The sequence below is a fragment of the Podarcis filfolensis genome (assembly GCF_964270895.1).
Source record: "Podarcis filfolensis genome assembly, chromosome: 6".
In the NCBI taxonomy this organism is placed as follows: domain Eukaryota; kingdom Metazoa; phylum Chordata; class Lepidosauria; order Squamata; family Lacertidae; genus Podarcis; species Podarcis filfolensis.
In genome coordinates, this window is record NC_139609.1 from 71,460,870 (window position 1) to 71,480,263 (window position 19,394).

The 19,394-nt window shown below is 43.9% G+C and overlaps 1 protein-coding gene across 1 annotated transcript; it reads right to left on the reverse strand.

Moving 5' to 3' along the window:
- Nucleotides 1-1,245: 1,245 nt before the first annotated feature.
- On the reverse strand, nucleotides 1,246-19,090 carry EIF2S2 (eukaryotic translation initiation factor 2 subunit beta). The gene is made up of 9 exons (XM_083619078.1): nucleotides 18,736-19,090; nucleotides 15,262-15,442; nucleotides 14,040-14,143; nucleotides 12,620-12,758; nucleotides 10,828-10,928; nucleotides 7,457-7,605; nucleotides 6,193-6,249; nucleotides 2,977-3,062; nucleotides 1,246-1,700 (listed from the first exon to the last, which is right to left on the reverse strand). Exons 1-9 carry the CDS (start codon nucleotides 18,748-18,750, stop codon nucleotides 1,525-1,527), a joined length of 1,008 nt encoding a protein of 335 aa, XP_083475204.1. The 5' UTR covers nucleotides 18,751-19,090; the 3' UTR covers nucleotides 1,246-1,524.
- Nucleotides 19,091-19,394: the final 304 nt, after the last annotated feature.

Here is a 19,394-nt window from a genome sequence, read left to right on the forward strand (position 1 = left end):
TCCCTGCTTCCTATTCTACCAGTTGCTAATCCGTAAGACAATGCACCCCTTACTGCATGACTACAAGTTTACACTTACCTGGGAATAAGTCCCACTGAATTCAACTAGAGTTGGTTTGGAATAAGCATGTGTAAGTTTGTGCTGTCAGGCATCTTTGTGAAGGTCTTGGACAGGTACACAGTCTAGCAGAGCATTCTTATCCACACACTTATTAATACTCTCAAAGAATGAAAGAAGTTCTTTTAGCACGTTCAAACTGATAAAACAAATACAGACTGTGGTATAAACACAAAGCTAATGGGCAGTTTGGTTTTTGTATCAGTACTCAATTCTTTTAACACACTATTAGGAATGGGAGGAAATTACACCAAGTAACTTGCAGGAAGCCTAGCAACAGGTGGTGATTGGCTAAGTTCTCCCTTATAAGCAGTATGACACAGCAGTCTGTTGTTGGAGTGTTGAGTTTGGAATAGGAATTTGAATCTCGTCTCTGTGTATATAGTAGCTTGTACAAAGCTGTGCTTTATTCTGCTGCATATAATAAAACTAAAGAAAAATCAAGTTACTAGTCAGCAAGTTCTGTTCCTGGTCGTCGTCCAGGAATTCACTGATTTGGCAGCTGGTAGCAAGAGTTATGGTTAAGATCCATCAACAAGGGGAAAAGAAAGAAACAGGATCAATTAAAGTTTAATAGGTGTATTATCTTCTTGGCTTCCATTATTAAGTGGACGCTTTCATTGAAATTGTGTGCAGAACACTTGGTACAGCCTTACAATTTATTTTGAAGATGCCATTGCTCTAGCACACATTTGGAAGCTAGAACTTGGAAGTGATAATGTGCATGTACCCTGACGTGTTTCCCAAACCTTATGCATTAGTAAGGTGCCCTGAACTCATCTATATTAGCATACAGATGAAACTGAGCCCAAGCATGGACAGGAAACCCAACCCTAATCAATCCAGATTTAATCATAAATACCTGTGGGCTTGCTCCATGTAACTAGATTTTTTTATATCCATGGAGTCATTCATCTGAAAGAAGCTATTTTTAATGACAGAATACTTTTATGAATTTCATTCATTACCTTTTCTCACTTGCTACTATAATACTTGTTCCAAGAAACAATTTTTTTTAGAACACATTTGATTATTTGGAATCAGCCACAACACTCACATGTATTCACAGTATTATTGTCACCATAGCAGTCATTTTAACAGAGAAACAGAAAGAAAGCTTGAAATGAGTCACTGTTATAATAACTTTAATTTGTCTTGCATTTTACAGAATTCTATGAACAGATTAAAAAGCACCTCCTCTCATCACACTTGACAGTTGGTAAAATATTCAGTTAGCAAATGTCAACAGCTTGAGGATCTGCATCTTGCAAGAATTTCACAGACCAACCCAAAGCCAAGCAGCTTTTACAATCTTGTTTTAATACATTGGAAATCCACTCAGGTCGTAAGCCTGTCCAGCCTTTTGTGCCCAGATCACTTTGCAAAAATCCAGTGTCGACCAACCAACTAGTTAGCTTTGGCACGGAGCTGCGCTCTCTTGCCCGTGACAGCCTGGAAACCAGTTTTGATGCTGGCGACAGAGCAGCGCGAGTGGCAGGTCTCGCACTGCAAAAAATATAATCTGGTGTCCTTCTGCAAGATTGTGTCTGGCGACCGACATGTGTGACAGGTGACATATTCCTCTGGGGGAACAATTAAACATGCTGAATTAGCAACGAGAGATTAACCAAAATTTCATATGCTGAACTGTATAGGATGATTAGTTATTTAATTGTGTCACAGCAACATAATTTTCAAATTGCCTAGGTCACACCAATTGTCTCCAAGCACCAGTGGTACTACTACAAAGAAATAAATTATTTTGCAAAGACTAAAGTTAATAGCAGCTCTCTATTTTCCCCGTAAACTTGTTTTAAGAGTTAATTACCTCTTCTCAAATGAGCAGTACTGCACTCTAGCTCATTAATACATCTTCCTGGTATGCAGTTCTGCCTTAGGATGAAAGTACTAAAGAATCAACACTCCACGAAAAGTTCTATCTGCTTGCCCACTCACATTTAACCTATGTGCCACAGGACGGTTTGAGTGTTGGGTCTGGAAAGCAGCTCACAGGGCTCTGTGCAGATAAATTAGTCAACTTTTTATCAACGGAACTCTGAACTGCCAAAGAAAAGAGAAACACTTTTTTCTCTGACAATTCAGAAATTGCTCCTACTGCCAAAACTGCTGCTGCCTATTGGACTATCAGTGGCTTTCCAGAATCTCAGGCAGAGGTTTTGCCCATCACCTGCTCCCCCAGTCCAGTTAACTGCAGATGCCGGAGACTGAGGAGACTGAATCTTCCACACAGGATCTTCCACATCCAAAACTTCTATTTCTGTTACTGAGCTAGTTCTATTGTAAGCTAGCAAAAAGCCTGCAGCTGAATACACACGTTTTGTATGTGTGATATTCAAAACTCCTTAAGTTCACAAGAAGGGTTATTCATTTTGCATTTCAGCTGAATTTCTTCAGAAACCATCTAAAGCCAAGGTATTCCAGACAGGACCCCTTTTCCCATGCTACTCAAGCACTCAGATTGATGCAATATAAAGAGATTTTGATCTGAGCCTCATGTTGCAAATAACGCCTTTCTCAGTGTCCACCTGGTCCAAACACTACTTGTCATATGGCAACCAGTGAAAATACGATGGTTTCAGAAGACATGACAATTGCAAGTTGGTTGTATTGCTACTTATGATGATGGATCTGCTATGGTTTGTTCTCTTTTGAAAGTTGTATGATTTATTATTTTTCACGATCATTATCCACATAAAGGTGGTGTAAATATTTTAGTTTAAAATGTGCACATTTTAGACAATATTTGAAACCTTCTCATGAAGTTATCAACTTGCCTCTTTCATGTTAAGTGCTAACAAAACACAGAAATCAACTTTAAATGAAGCAGAATATACTTACTGATATATCTTCTCAAGACGTTTTCTATCTGTTTTTGTTGGAATCTTCCTTTGATTACAAGCTGGTTGTTACCATCTATAGAGCCACTGATTTGAAAGAAGAATTTTATAGTTTAGAACTAAATAACACTATCAAATAAAACATGTTTATTTGGCTGCAAGCTTCCCTAATGCTAATTAAAGCATATACAAACTAAAGTTGCTGGGGATACCTCCATTTGTATGGAGGCAACAAACTTCATCACTTTTGCTAAAGCTGAACTCATTCCCAGAGTGCTGACAGCTTTGCAGCCAAAACCAGGCTATGCAGCATCAAAAGGGACATATCAATGTGCTCAGGGAAGGTATACAGAATTTGTAAACTCTCTTAATAAAAATAATTCCAACATAAGATGGAGGTGGGGGAATCCCACAACAGCTTTACTGTGCCTGCTGAGTAGCTACAGAACATCATGAGATTGTTGAGAAAGAAACAGCAGAGGGTTGGGATGGTGGATGAGGGTTGGGATGGTGGATGGTGGAAGTATGTGGTTTAAGGGGAAGAAGAAGAAGAAGAGTTTGGATTTGATATCCCGCCTTTCACTCCCTTTAAGGAGTCTCAAAGCGGCTAACATTCTCCTTTCCCTTCCTCCCCCACAACAAACACTCTGTGAGGTGAGTGGGGCTGAGAGACTTCAAAGAAGTGTGACTGGCCCAAGGTCACCCAGCAGCTGCATGTGGAGGAGCAGAGACGCGAACCCGGTTCCCCAGATTACGAGACTACCGCTCTTAACCACTACACCACACTGGAGTTATCGCTTTCCTTTTTCTCCTCTCCTTTCCTTCCTGCTGCAAATTGTTTTTACTTGGCTGGTATGGTAAGAGAGAGAGAGAGAGAGAGAGAGAGAGAGAGAGAGAGAAGAAAAACACAGACCAACAAAGTAGAAGTTGAAGTTAGCTGAGAGAGAAGACTAGGATGAAAGAATGGAAGGTGAGCAGTTTTATGTGCATCTTTTATTCTATTGCCATTTACTCCATTTCTCTTTCTCCAAGAGAAATAAGAAGATGATTGGCAAAGAAACACAGAACAAAAAAAGAGTAGAGAGAACAGGTCGTTTTCAAGTAAACACTGAGAAGTCACCAGGGAGAGAAGTGTGAGCTGCGCATAAAACTCTAAGAGTTTAGTGTAGCTGGAAAAAAGAGAAGAGCTTTTACTTTAAAAAAACACCAGGTCTTATCTAGTGCAATACAGTGGTACCTCTGGTTGCGAACGGGATCCGTTCTGGAGGCCCTTTCACAACCTGAAAGGAATGCAAACCACGTCTGCACGTGCCGCAATTCGCCGCTTCTGCACAAACGTGTGACGTCATTTTGCACGTCTGTGCATGCGCGAGCGGCGAAACCCGGAAGTAACCCTGAAAATGCTCAACCTGAAGCAAACGTAACATGAGGTATGGCTGTACATTTAAAAATAGGCCTCATTTTCATTGTCCCCTTATAGCAGTGTTTGGGACAGGAAAGAGTCACTAGCAAAAGTCTTGCAATGACGTTCACTGTTATTTTCCTATTAAAGCTGAGAGGTTGTGCTGAGAGAATAGCTTATGGCAGCCCTACAATGTGGTCTATTAATATGGCAGGCTAGAGGCGGGGCTGAAGCAGGTTTAAATTAAGTGCCCTGTGCCTTTCAAGCTGCAGCAAAGGTCAACCTGCTTAAAAACAGACCCCTCAAACCACCATCCATGCCAAATCAGAACTGAAATATCATCTGAAGCTTCATGTACCATTGATTTACATTCCCACTGGTTGCACTTTTAAGCATTTTTTGAAAAAGTACATGAAGACAAATTCAAACTAGAGCAAGGACTCCCATCTTGCCTGCTCCCTTATATGTTTTTTCAGCTCCTTTGGTCAAGAAACAGCTGGGTGGGGTTATCTGGAGGTTTGGAGTACATTGTCAGCAGTATGCTGACGACATTCAGCTCTATTTCTCTTTTACACCTGCAGGTTCGGCAGTGGAAGTGCTGGACCAGTATCTTGCCTTGGTAATGGACTGGATGAGAGCCAACGAACTGAAACTCAATCCAGATAAGACTGAGGCATTGTTAATGGGTGGTTCCCTAGACCAGATGGGTGGGAAATTGCCTATTCTTGATGGGGTTACACTTCCTCTGAAGGAGCATGTTTGTAGCTTGGGGGTACTCCTGGATCCTTTGCTGTCATTCAAGGCTCAGGTGGCCTCAGTGGTCCGGAGTGCCTATGCCCTTTTAAAATGTGGATTGGGGGGACAGGGGAGTTACTGGATTGTTTTTATTTTGATTATGTATGTTGTGGTTTTATATTTGATTTTATTCTGTGAACCACCCTGAGACCTCCAGGCATGGGGCAGTATATAAATTCACTAAATAATAAAAAATAAGAAAGCTCAAGTAATACATGAATGGCAGGGATACCCTTCTAAATTCTGTTCACCACATCTAATCCCAATCTGCAAGCAAGAAGAGTTAAAGTGGTACATCAGCCAACAAGCTAATCATAAGCCGGCCACTTAAGACTTGCCCTATCTATCTTTAAGAAAGAGACACTGCAAAGAAAAGGAAAAAAACCTTGATCAAGCCTGGATTCCAAATAGCCTGAGGTTACTTCCACTCGCCAAATAGGCTTGCTTGCTCTCCTTCTGAAAATTAGGAACCAGGGCTAGTGTGAAGGACTACAGCTGAGGGGGAGGAAGAAATCTGTGCCCCTCCCCCTGTGTGCATACATGTCTCTGAGTGGATGCTGCGAGTCAAACATCCCCCCCTTTTTACTCCCAAATTACCTTTTAAGTACAAGAACCTGAACCTTGGGAAAGGATGCAGAACTGGTTGCCTTGCAAAGTACTTGTTTATTTTCCCCCTGATAAGCTTAATTACCAGCATTTAGAAGCAGTAGTATGCATCTGCACCTTTAAGAAATATCTGCTGCAAGAAACCTTCAAGCTCATGAACAGTACTAGCAGCTGCCCCAAGGGAAAATATGGTCTTCTTGCAAACAGCTCCCACCTTTCCTCCCATAAGCCCATAGCACTTTAAGATATATGAATTTCAAATCTAAATATGCAAAAGCAACACCTTTAATAGCAAGTTTACTTAACTTCCAGAAGAGAGAGAATGAATTTAAAAATAGTTTACCCAGAGAAGACAGTGAACATCTGCATTCAGGAAACACTGGAGTACACACTGCAGAAGTGGAAGGTGCTTACCTTGTACCCAATTCTGCAAGCAAGAAAGCCAAGAGGTGCTTTGGTTGACGATGTAATCTATAAAGAAAGAAGTTTACTGAAGGCAACCTTGTTTAGGGAAGTTTTTAATGACTGATGTTTTCATGTATTTTTAACCTTCTGTTGGAAGCCGCCCAGAGTGGCTGGGGAAACCCAGCCAGATGAGCGGGGGTAGAAATAAAATAAAATAAGAAGAAGTAGTTGCTGTTGTTGTTGTTAAGTTATGATCACAAACTATATATTTAGGGGACTTAGTACTAAGCAAATAGCCCAGCTCAATGCAGTGATTAAGTGCTCAGTAATTTCTTCCACACATCATCATCTGACCTAGAACATAGTATTACCTAGGGTCTCTAACGGCACATCTGCAAACAGGAGAAACTATGGTGGGCATGACACACTGCCACCAAGTACACATCATGAAGTGTTCTATTGACAGTGGAAGGGACCTTGTGGGCACCAGGAAAGGCCTTGACAGGTACATGTGTGTCCACAGGGTCAATGTTGATGTTCCTCAATGTAGGGATGTAATATGAAAAGTCAGGATATAAAACTTTCAGCAAAATCTGCCTGACGAGGACATCTTTGAAGAGAGTAAAGCATCAGTCAAGAAAAAAATAGGGAAGGAGAGTTTAGCAAGATATAAATCTTCAAAGTAAACACCAGATTGCTTCTATTTCAGCAGTAAGAGACTTAGATAACACGGAAAACTGATCTGACATTAATTAGTATTCCAGTGCAACACAGACACTATTGGTTGGTTTCTGAAAGAATGCTTTCAGTGAAGACTCACTGAATTAGAATTTAACACAAACACACAAAGATGGTTTTGAGTGGGAGGCTGGCAGAGACATCCAGTATCCCTAAGGGTATGAAAGGGCTGGTTTAATTCACAAGAAATTAGCTGGTCTTTTGTTTTGTTAAACACCATTGTGTTTCTGCAGAGCTATCCCAAACTCTCACCGCACACCCAAGTGAAGACTCCTTCTGTGTAATAACCTTTAGTGGTGATGCATTAAGTTCAGTTCTTCAACTGTCTTCAATGTCTGACAAAGCTAACATCTTTGAAGTGAAGATGGTTCTATACTTGAGCCATTAATTCTTCAGTAGGGCTACTCAATTGCTTGCAACTGAGTTCCCCCCAGTCCATGCAATTAAATAACTATACAGCATACAACGTAAGGATCATGGTTCCCCTCCGCCCAATGCTGGACCCTGCTCCAAGTTGCAATACAGACAGACTTACAGTTTACAGATATCTGTGAAGTTGACAAATGATGTTTTCTTGGTTCCTACTCTTACAACTTGTGGAGGCTTCATGACAAATTTTCGTTTTTCACCAGCTACCATATCTGGATTTTTTTCTCGCATAATGTTGAAAACACGATTCAGCAACTGCAAACACATAGGGGGGGATATCTATAACTTCAGTCATGAACCATCTCTCACTTTATTGTTATCAAAAAAGCAAGGGTTTTCCAGTGATCATGTCAACATATTAAGTTTGGCTTTGAGGTTGGTGGTGATGGGGGATTTTGATCTTCTGTGACGTGTTTTAGAACAGCCCTTCTCTCATGCTCTGGCGCACCCCACCAAACCACACAGAGGACAGCAGAGTTGAACTGGGGCTTTCAATCATGTCTACAGCTGTAAACACAGAGAGCCTATTCTCACACGCCATTAAGTGTACAGAGAAGTCTAAAACTCCCATTTTTAGGCATATTTTGTGACAGGGAATTTCATTAGCACAAGCAGTTTCTGAGCTCTGGATGCAGTACTGCGCCTAGGATTTCAGATTAAAACTACAGAGTGGAAGAAAAGGAGGACCTTTGTCTGCCTCCCCACTTCCAGCTACTCTCTGAAGCCTAAAGAGGCCCTCTTAAGAATTTTAGGGGGGTGGGCAAGGGAAGGACTAGACCATGTGAAAAATGAACACAGTATTTTAGCTGCAGTTCATTCATTTTCAGCTTTGTATTCTTGTACTTAAAAAAGTGCACCTAGACCATGAGTAGGCAAACTAAGGCCTGGGGGCCGGATCCAGCCCAAACGCCTTCTAAATCTAGCCTGTGATGGTCTGGGAATCAGCATGTTTTTACATGAGTAAAATGTGTGCTTTTATTTAAAATGCATCTCTGGGTTATTTGTAGAGCATAGGAATTGGTTCATTATTATTTTTTTTCAAAATATAGTCCGGCCCTCCACATGGTCTGAGGGACAGTGGACTGGCCCCCTGCTGAATAAGTTTGCTGACCCCTGACCTATACATTCCATTGTTGGGCCATAACCTAGGTTTAAGGTACCATTTAGCTCCTTGCTTTCATATCTCGGTTTCTAACACTGGTACAGAGAGGTCAGTGGCAAAACCAGTGGCTGTTATGTCCTCTGCATGTTAAACACATGGAAGCAAGCTTTTAATAGCAGTGACCAGACTCTTGTTTTAGCTCCTCAGAGAAAAAAAGTAATAATGTCTCCAATGAAACAATAACAATTTATGTCATATTGCTTCCTTTTGCTTTGTAAAGTGTAGCAAGGGAAGAAGTAGGGCTAGAAATCATAACTACCGTATTTTTCGCACCATAGGGCGCACTGGACAATAGGACGCACCTTGTTTTAGAGGGGAGAGAACAAGGGAAAAAAATTCTCTCCCTCTCTGCCCAGCGCCCCTTCAGCGAAGCGGCAGGAGGCACTGCGCAGAGAGGGGGAGAATTTCCCCCCTCTTGTTTTCCCCCTCTAAAACAAGGTGCCGTTTAAGGTGCGTTCAGACGCCTTCAGGCGGCTACCTTGGAAGCCTGGAGAGCGAGAGGGGTCGGTGCGCACCGACCCCTCTCACCCTCCAGGCTTCAGGTTCCTTTTGACCTTCTCTTTGGGGCTGGCGGGGGGAAGCCCACCACCAGCCCCAAAGAGCAGGTCGGGGAGCAGCGCAAAGGCGCGCGGCTATAGAGGCTCCTGCCATAGCCGCATGTCACCTCTCCAGCCGGGAGACGGTCACGGGGGGCTTCTTTAGCCCCGCACGCGCTCTCCCGGCTGGAGAGATGGCGCGCGGCTATAGAGGCTGCTGCAATAGCTGCGTGTCACCTCTCCAGTTGGGAGAGGGCAAGCAGGGCTTCTTTAGCCCCGCGCGCGCTCTCCCGGCTGGAGAGGTGGCGCGCGGCTATAGAGGCTGCTGCAATAGCTGCGTGTCACCTCTCCAGTTGGGAGAGGGTAAGCGGGGCTTCTTTAGCCCCGCGCGCGCTCTTCCGGTTGGAGAGGTGGCGCGCGGCTATAGAGGCTGCTGCCATAGCTGCGTGTCACCTCTCCAGCCGGCAGAGAGTCACGGGGGGCTTCTTTAGCCCCGCACGCGCTCTCCCAGCTGGAGAGATGGCGCGCGGCTAAAGAGGCTGCTGCAATAGCTGCGTGTCACCTCTCCAGTTGGGAGAGGGTAAGCAGGGCTTCTTTAGCCCCGCGCGCGCTCTCCCGGTTGGAGAGGTGGCGCGCGGCTATAGAGGCTGCTGCCATAGCTGCGTGTCACCTCTCCAGCCGGGAGAGAGTCACGGGGGGCTTCTTTAGCCCCGCACGCGCTCTCCCAGCTGGAGAGATGGCGCGCGGCTAAAGAGGCTGCTGCAATAGCTGCGTGTCACCTCGCCAGCTGGGAGAGGGTAAGCGGGGTTTCTTTAGCCCCGAGCGCGCTCTCCCGGCTGCAGAGGTGGCGCGCGGCTATAGAGGCTCCTGCCATAGCCGCGCGTCACCTCTCCAGCTGGCAGAGGGTCGCGGGGCTATGCTGTCTTCGCTCCATAGGACGCACACACATTCCCCCTTCATTTTTGAAGGGGAAAAGTGCGTCCTATGGTGTGAATAATACGGTCAAGGCCACAAAAAGCAGTAGTTCCCAACTATACTCCAAGAGGTTGGTGTAAGCTCTCCCTGCTGGGCAAATCTGAAAACATCAAGAATTAGGAGATGCATTTCAAACATCTTGCATCACTGCTACTGCTTCCTCAGCAAGTCCCACTCTGCATTTTCAGAACCACAGATTGCAGTAAGTTATTTTATTTCTATTTACTGATAGCAAGTGCACGTGTTTCTGGGCAGGAGTTAGGACTGAACAAGGAATGTTCTTCGCCTTAGGGAAGGGCAGAAAAGGCCCTATTCACATTAATTGTTACTTTAGTTTAACACCATATTCAGTCCTCTATGCCTCAGCCCCTATATTTCATTCAGAGTTGTGCTGACAGGCATGCATGTTGCTTTAAACATGAGAAATAAGCTTATTCTTGACCTTTTTGAATTAAGTGTACAGGAGTAGAGCCCACTCTTCTGTTTCCAAAACATATCTTTCTGTCACCGGGCAACTGCTTGTGCCACAGGAAGCATGTGACTTTGATGAACATAATCTTCCTGGCCAGAAAGACAGCGTTAAGAACTCTCACTGAAGTGTATGTGAATGTACTTCATGACCTCCTGTTTAAAGCCCTACAGAAATAATTCATTCTCCTTTGTTCATGCAACAACAGCCCAAGTTTAACAAAATGCACGAAGCCTTATATAAATCGAAAGCAATTTTAGGCTATATTTGTTCACATGCCCCCCAAACAAGCTATCGACAGAAACGGATTAGTAAGAGGCATATAAACTATTTACCTCATCATATGTGTAGTCCCTCTCTGAGCCTGCCCATGCAGGTCCGGACTGAGAGCTAAAGGAGATTCCATCATCTTTTTTGCTGTCTTCATCCTCCAATGCTGTAGAGTAAGAAATATACTTGAGATCGAAGGAACTGTCTTCCAGTTGGTCTTGGACAAAGTGTCATTTACTTTTACAAAAGTGGGATACAAAAGAAAACTTTAAACCAACTAACAACAGGCAGAAACTAGTCTTGAAAGTTAAGGGATCATCTAAAGTGACACTGGATCATTCTGGAAGGGAAACACAGCTCTCCCTTGTCTTCCCATGGAAGTGTTTGGCATATGTGAATAGCAATTAGTTTTACAGGGGGGAAATGAAAATGTTCAGATTTGCTAAATCAAATAAAAATGGCACTCGCATGATTTGTGCACAACTATGGCTTATCATGAACGAACAAGCATGCTGATGTTTATTTAGAAATCTGTGGCTGCTTTGCTCCTTCCTCTGGCCCTGCTGCTGCCGCACTACCAGGAACTAAGCCATGGTTTGGCTTAGTAGTTTGTGCAAACCCAGCGTCATGGTTTGTTCCCCCTAAACCAGGCACGGCCAAACTTGGCCCTCCAGATGTTTTGGGACTACAACTCCCATCATCTCTAGCTAACAGTACCAGCAGTCAGGGATGATGGGAAATAGTCCCAAAACACCTGGAGGGCCGGGTTTGGCCATGCCTGCCCTAAACAAATCATGTGCATAAGAACAAACCTTGCTGCTTTGTTACAACTCATGGTTTGAAGAGAGAAGCCATGAGTGCAGATGTGCATGCAATCTAAATCCACAAACAAAAGAGGAGAGAGAGGAAGGGAGATGCAATATTGTCAGCTTTTCTCAAGAAACTCCGGGAATTTTAATTCAACGTAACCTCGGTGTCTCAAAAAGCAGTTCTCAGTATACACAAAAGAGTCCCAGGGTTTCCTGGAGAAAACTGTATTAAGGCTTAAGTTTATGGTTATTTTAGATACAGGCAACGACTGTTTTAGGCGTGTCTACTAGGTGTGCAACAGCACATTGCTCTGAACCCAGAAGTGCCCCAAAAACGGCACAAAAAGGGGTGGTGTGGGGCGGCCTTACATGGGTCCCAACAACACATGCACAGCAGCAAATCAGTTGCTGCCTGTACTAGCTTTGAAGAAATGACCTCCCATTGTTTTGATCAGGGGTCAGCAAGGTTTATCTTGCCTGGGCCGGATCGGTCCTGTGGAGACCCCTGCATGGGCTGGATTGTGTGTGTGTGTGCGCGCGCCTGCGATTTCCAGCGTGTGCACATGCGCAGATGCGATTTCCAGTGCCACGAAAGTGAGTCCGCGTGCCGCACTGTGCCGGTTTAGCACAGCGCGTGAGTGGGCAGCTCGGTTCCAGGGCGGCTTGTGGGCTGGTCAAGCAACCTCCGTGGGCTGCTTCCGGCCCATGGGCCTTAGGTTGCTGAACCCTGGGTTTTGATTGGCAACTGAAAGTGAGATCCTATTGAGAGTTTCAAGAGTTCCCCCTCCCTTCATGGGACCCCACTGGAATTCTGAGCAAGCAGGAAGAGAGGAAGGGAGAGACATTGAAAGAAAACATCATAGAAGGAAAGGTGGCTGCATAACTATATGCTGAACTGTATGGTGAAGTTGGAGCTACTGTGGAAGTAAATGTTATGAAAGACAACTTTTCTTCCACTCTACTAGGTGTGAATATGTTTTGTTTCGACAATTAAAATTATTCTTTCACTCATAGCAAACACACACAAAAAAGAAAAAAAGAAAATCACCTTCATCTTTATCCAATATGTCATCCTCATCTGGAAACTTCACAGTCTTCTTCTTCTTCTTCTTTCCAAGCATGATATCAAGGTCATCTTCTGCTTGTTCTACTGCTACCTCTTGAACATCCCCCTCAATTTTCAGGTCCTTTAACATAATGTGGAAGGACATAAAATAGCAGGCATTTATACAAAATAACAGCAAAATTAAAAGTGCCATTCCACTGAGAGGCTTCATAGGCCAAACAGGAAGGCCATTTGCTGTGATTTTCTTCCCCTCAGCCCAATTCTACTCCACAGGTTGAGGTACCCTCTCTAGAGCAGATTTAGAGGGGAGGGGAGGAAAATATCACCCCAAATGGCTTCCCTTCCCATTCCACTGGCAGAAGTCTTCCATCAGTAGCATGGCATCACTGGATGCAAACCAGAATATGGCAGAGTTCTAAAATATGCAACATGCTCTTCATGAAAACTGAGCCACCATTATCTACTGAAAATTTGATTCTAGAGTTCCTTTTCTCAAGTATCTAAGTGCTTTGGTACAAGTGATTCTTAGAATGGATACCACACACTGTGACTGTATTTTAAAAAAATTAAAAGTGCTTTATTGCCTACCCTTCAAACAGAATAACCAGGGTGGCTGGTGGCTGCTAGTTTGTAACTCTTGAGTGTACATAGTCAACAGATCCCAGCTGGTGCAAGGCATCATTTAGGAAGGAACATAGGATAGGCTAATGTTGCACAACAAACAGTGCAGCATATGGCAATTACAGCAGCAGAAAACAGCAGAGTACAACAGAATCACATCTCATGCACATTTAACTTGCAGCATTTAAACTAAACACAGTTGAAGGCTGGCTGGTTGAAAACCTGCAAGTTAAATGCGGAGGCAGAGCAAAGAGAAGCAAGGCAGAGAGGTTAAAAAGTGGCAGTGATGTCAACCAACCAGGATGACATCAAAAGATTAGACAAATTCATGGAGGATAAGGATCTCAATATCTACTAGCCACAATGGCTATGTTCCACCCCACTGTCAGAGGCAGTATGCTTCTGAATACTAGTTGCTGGAAATCACAGCATACTGTTAAGATGCTTTTGCTTAACCACAGCTTGCCATATCATTGCATTACAACTCTTCACCCCTGTGCCAAAGAAGGTTCATTCCTGCCTTGCTAAACTATGGTTTAATATTATATCCACACCAGTCCAATGAGTGGTAACCAATGTTTTTAACTAAGAAAAGGAAAGGTATTTTTCTGTGAGCTCAACTCTCCTTCTGTTCATGGAGCAGAAGTATTAGATATCACCAAATATATCTAGAGCTACATGATTTAACCAACTAAACTTCTACAGGACTGATGCTGTATAAAATATTTAGTCTAGAGCAGTAAGGGGAAAGGGCACAACTGAGTAATTTTGGAAGACTGACCTTTACACCCTCTTCAGCTTCGTCTATGTCAAATATCTTTTTTGTTTTCTTCTTCTTCTTCTTTTGATTGAAGAATGTTAAATCGTCTAAGTCATTTGATGCATCTGAAAGTCAAAAGAAACGTTACAGAGCAATTATATTACAAAAATGCAACACTGAAATATATTCGTCAATATCATGTAAGCAGCAACAATAATTTAGGAATAATTCTCCAGACCTTTCTACACCCAGCAGCAACATTTCAAGATTAGTGCAAATCAGCTTTAGCTTAGCTGCCGTCAAATGAAGTGATTGTGTGAATGAAGTTGTCCATTTGAAAAAATATTGTGCAATACCTTAGCAATGTGTAGAAAGTTGATCAATGGTGACTTTTGAAGATGCCATCACCATTCATGACTGACATAGCATCTGACTAAAAAAATCAAAGTGTGCTACTGAAAGTTTAAACAACTGGTTCCCAGTTTTTTAAAAAAATAGAACCTACATTTTGGAAGGCATGACATACCACAGAAGGTAGGGTTTAATGCTACATGCCCCCGTTACTTTAATATTTGTAATAGCAGGAGTAGGAAGTGAAACTGCTGGGTTGCTTTATATCCTGTTAATAATAGGAAAATACAAATCTAACCAGGATTCTTATGAAATGCACAAAATAAGCTTGTAGCCCAATCCTTTAAAAGTGCTACAGAATTAAAATGCTTACCGATGAAGGCAGAAGGCTGGCATAAACAAAATGGTTAGAATAGACTGGAGAGTTGCAGGTGGCAGGAGAGGAACAGGAAATCTGTTTGTGCAACATTGGGTTTCTCATATGTAACAGATGGGGGTCCCCAGGGCTGCAATCCTATGAATTGATTCAGTGGGTTTGGTGTACCTAATTCTGCATGTGAATAGCAGAATTAGGACCTTTGCTTCCTAAATTCAAGGAAGTCATGACAGCAAACATGGGGTTATCACATGTAAATTTAACTACTGCAAGGCAAGGTGGATTTAGTTACCATATACAGTGGACGCTCGGGTTGCAAACGTGATCCGTGCGGGATGCACATTCGCAACCTGCAGCATTCGCAACCCGCAGCGGCGCATCTGTGCACGCATGGGTTGCGATTTGGTCTTCTGCACACAGTAACCTGTTCCGGTACTTCCAGGTTTTGGGGGGTGCGTAACCTGAAAAACGCAACCTGAAGTGGCTGTAACCCAAGGTATGAAGATTTTAGTTTACCTTTTCTCCTACTGTCCTCTTCATCTGCTTCTGTGTCTTTGTCTTCCACTGGCTCTGGCTCCATTTCTTTTGTTTCTGATAACTGCATTTCTTCTGTTTGTGCATCTCCTCCTTCTTCATCAAGCATAAAGGGCTTCTTTTTCTTCTTCTTCTTCTTGCTCATAGTAGGATCAAAAATCATCTACAACAAACAAGTTTTCTTATGCAACTTTAAACCTATTTTTAAAACAATTCTCCAGCTTAAGCTAGTTTACCACCTATATTTAAGCAACCAACATTCTATTAAAGTTAATATTTCCACCATGACCTGCAAGGAGTTTCATAATTTGAACCAAGGTGGGGGTGAAGATGCTCTACTATCTTGCAGAATTCAAAGTTTAGTTTAACAGGGTGATTTTTTTAAAAAAAAAAAGGCATTTCAATATTTCTCTAACAGATATTGGTTTGGTTTGCACATCACAATAACCAGCAATTTATCTTAAACCATGTTTTAAACATTAAAAATGCCTCCCACAAGCCATAGCATGGCTTCTCTGTCATCTGAACCAGGACCAGGACTTACTTGAAACAAACCATAAGCAGTAAGCCAGAAATAAACCTAACAAGCCTTGATTTATTTCTGACATACCACTTGTTGTGTGTTTGCTCCTGCCAGGCAGGGAGGAAACAAACTAGAGGCCAAAAGCAAAATCTCAAGAATCTCCTCTGTGCCTTAAGAATTAAACTAATAGTCTCATTCTGATTAGTTCTCTCTCCACAATAAACTTGTTTGCCTATTAAATGCATTTTTGGACTGCTTCCCCCAGCATGCACTGCAATGTTGAGAGCAGGATGAATGTTTTCCCTTAGTATCCACTATGACACTACAGATTGGTTCTTACATTATTGGAAGACATGCAAGTCTCATGCAGAAAGAACTGCATGTATTTCATAGCTCTCCAAATGATTTCAACATTGTGCCAGATACACTGATAATAAACAAGCATGCATATAACCCTTGTGAAATTTTGATTGGTCTTATTGTGAATTTGGTCTTTTTCTGTGCAATATTTTAAAACAATCTTATGTAGATATTTTAGTTTGCTACCCAGTGGTGCCATGAATGACAGCAGCACATGCATCACATACTTAGCCCAGGAACTTATAAAAACAGCTGTAGTGATTACTCCTCAACATGTTCAGAAAAATGATGGGCTAAAATACTCTTGACTCATCAAGCTAAAGTGAGAATTCTTCTGGGTGGAGAAAAGTTTCTGAATAGCCAGGTACAGTTCTTAATTTCTAGATTATGTAGGTAATGTCACGTAGTACATTATAGTTAAGGATACCAATTTAAAACTTAGGAACATGTGACAATGGGCTAACAAGTGTTCACAAACAATAATTATGGGATAAATCCACTGAAGGCTCTATTCTGTACTGGCTATGGTCTGAAGGCACCTGAGGGCGTCAACTTGCTGGAGGTAAACAGGTTGCATGGGAGCCCTTCTGGAAGCCATATATACACCACCTTAAGTTCCATGGCAGGTGAAAGGTGGTTATATAAATGTAAGAAAATAAATCAGAAACTATATAGCCAGAAGCTTCATATACATTGGTGCAGACCACATGTACTAGTATACAAAAAAAAATCTGAACCAGTAACTTTCTAGCAGGTGTGATTGTACAACTACTAATTAATAACTCAGAATCAAAAGTATAAGCCCCTTATAAAGACTTTTATAAAACCTGTTCTAAAGACTACAAAGTCCCAGATGCTTGAAAATCTGAAGCTTTTTCATTCCTGTGCTGGAGTAGTGCTTTAATACCTGATCCTAAGCTACTTCAGGTGTAGCACATTATTTTTTAAATCTTGCACCTGCAGTTTTAGGGTGTAAACCATGGGTAGGCAAACTAAGGCCCAGGGGCCAGATCTGGCCCAATCGCCTTCTCAATCTGGCCTGTGGATGGTCCAGGAATCAGCATGTTTTTACATGAGTAGAATGTGTCCTTTTATTTAAAATGCATCTCTGGGTTATTTGTGGGGCCTGCCTGGTGTTTTCACATGAGTAGAATGTGTGCTTTTATTTAAAATGCATCTCTGGGTTATTTGTGAGGCATAGGAATCCGTTCATTTTCCCCCCCAAAATATAGTCCGGCCCCCCACAAGGTCTGAGGGACTGTGGAGCAGCCCCCTGCTGAAAAAGTATGCTGACCCCTGGTGTAAACCCTAGCACATCTCTGGGTTAGAAGCTGCACAATGTCACCACTACCATAGAAAGGAGTGGAAAAGCTCAACCATCTAATCAACAAATCTTAATAAAAACAAACCATCAATAATTTTATTCTGCACAAAAGACTAGGTACCTAAATTGATTCAAGACAGCCAGCTTGCCTTGATCAGAACTTAAAATGAGGAGTTTAATTCTTCCTTACTCCAAGCAAGATTACAAGCTTAAATCAATGCTGTTAAGTATGCCAATTCTTTTCAAGTCCATTTATTTCACAAGTTCCAAGAGTCACTGACTTGATGAGCTTCACAATTAATTCTAAACCTTAATTTCCACAAAACGTTGTTTGGGGCTCAAGCAACAAACTAGCACAAACACAGCATGCAAGTACTACACAGGCACAATTGTCCATAGTACAAAAGGATGAGAAAGCCCAGCCTACGGAAGTGGGGGTAAAGAGAGAAGAGCTCTGCTAACTCTCTAAACAAAAGCACAAGATGTGTTGGCTGTACTGTACACCTAAGCACATCAAGTGTGGTTACAACGGTTTAACACCAATTAAAGAGGCAGGGGTCTTCCCCATCAGCACAGAAGTCGGGATAAAGCACAGGGTATTCTAATCCACACATTACGTGATGGCGAGTACAGGCCTGCTGTGAAACGTGCAATTCACTGGCGCCCACACCCAACGCTTCCAGCACCTTTACACATGCTTGTAACCAAGATGGCTGCACTCACTCTTTACGTTTTATGGCAGAGGCTTTTCTCTTTTAAAAAAAATAAAATTAAAGGCTACTAAGTGTACACGCATGAGCCAATTCGCGTTTGATGTAACGTGTGAAGAGATTCTGAGCGCGCTCTGATTTCTCAGGGGCGGAAGGGAAGGGAGCGAGCGAGCGAGCTCGTGTCCTCGAATAGGCATCGAATTCGCCCCTGAAGGAAACGGGATGCTGGACGGGCCTGGGGCCTGGATCCAGCGGGCCTCCCTTTTATGTCCTGATCCGTGGGAAGTGAGAGGAAGTACCTCGCTGCCCATTAGAAGGGACCAACAAGCGCCTCTCCCTAAAGCGACTCGGGCGAGGACGGAGCGACCTCCGTTCAAGCCGGAGGAACCAGCGCGACACTAAGCAGGCCGGGCAGGGGAGCCCCCAGCCGGTCTCCGGCCAGGGCGAGGGAAGGCCTCAGGCCTGGCTCCTCACATGGCGGCGGAGGCGGCGGCCACAGCCCCGCGTCACCCGAGGCCTAGGCGCGCCCGGGCCCTCACCTCGTCTCCCGACATGGCTGCGGCTCTCGCCGGCCCTCAAGGCAGAAGCTCGGAAGGGCTCGTCCCCGCTCTGGGTGGCCGCAACGCCGCCGGCCAAGTCAGTCACTCCTCGCTCCGTCTCCCAGGCGCCTCTCGCCTCTCTGCCCACCTCGCCGCCGCGCTCAGCTCTTGCATCAGCAGCAGGAGGAGACAGGGGCCGGCTACCCCGGATGGACGCACGCGCAGCACTCACTCCACGCCCCGCCTCGCCCGAGCCTCTCGGGAATCGTAGTCCAGGCGCTGCGCAAGCGCAGCAGGAGTCCGGGGATTGGGACTACAGCACGTGTTGCTCAGGGGATGAGGAAGTCGAGCTGGTGAGGTCACAGGCAGGCAGGCAGGCAGGCAGGGCGGGGCCCGGCGCGCGTTAGTCGAGCGGCAGGCGCGCCACGGGGCGGGGGGGGGGGAGTCTGCGGGGCGGATCCGGTGTTTCTTTGGCACGTCGGAATGGGCGACGGTATTCGTGTTATCAATCCGAACATTTCGCCGGTCGAAAATGCATGCAGTCTTGTCAGGGGGTTGTAACCCGCGTGGTGACTTGAGTGCTGGATCTATTAAGGGAGCCCGAGTTGAATCTTGAGCCTCACTTTTGTGCCCCCCTCCGCGAGTTGAAGGGAGGATAG

Coding starts and splice junctions, on each gene's coding strand:
- EIF2S2 (XM_083619078.1), bottom strand. Junction 14,144..15,261: donor AGAGGACAGTAGGAGAAAAG/GTAAACTAAAAT, acceptor TTTGACTTTCAG/ATGCATCAAATGACTTAGAC. Junction 12,759..14,039: donor AAGCTGAAGAGGGTGTAAAG/GTCAGTCTTCCA, acceptor ATTATGTTAAAG/GACCTGAAAATTGAGGGGGA.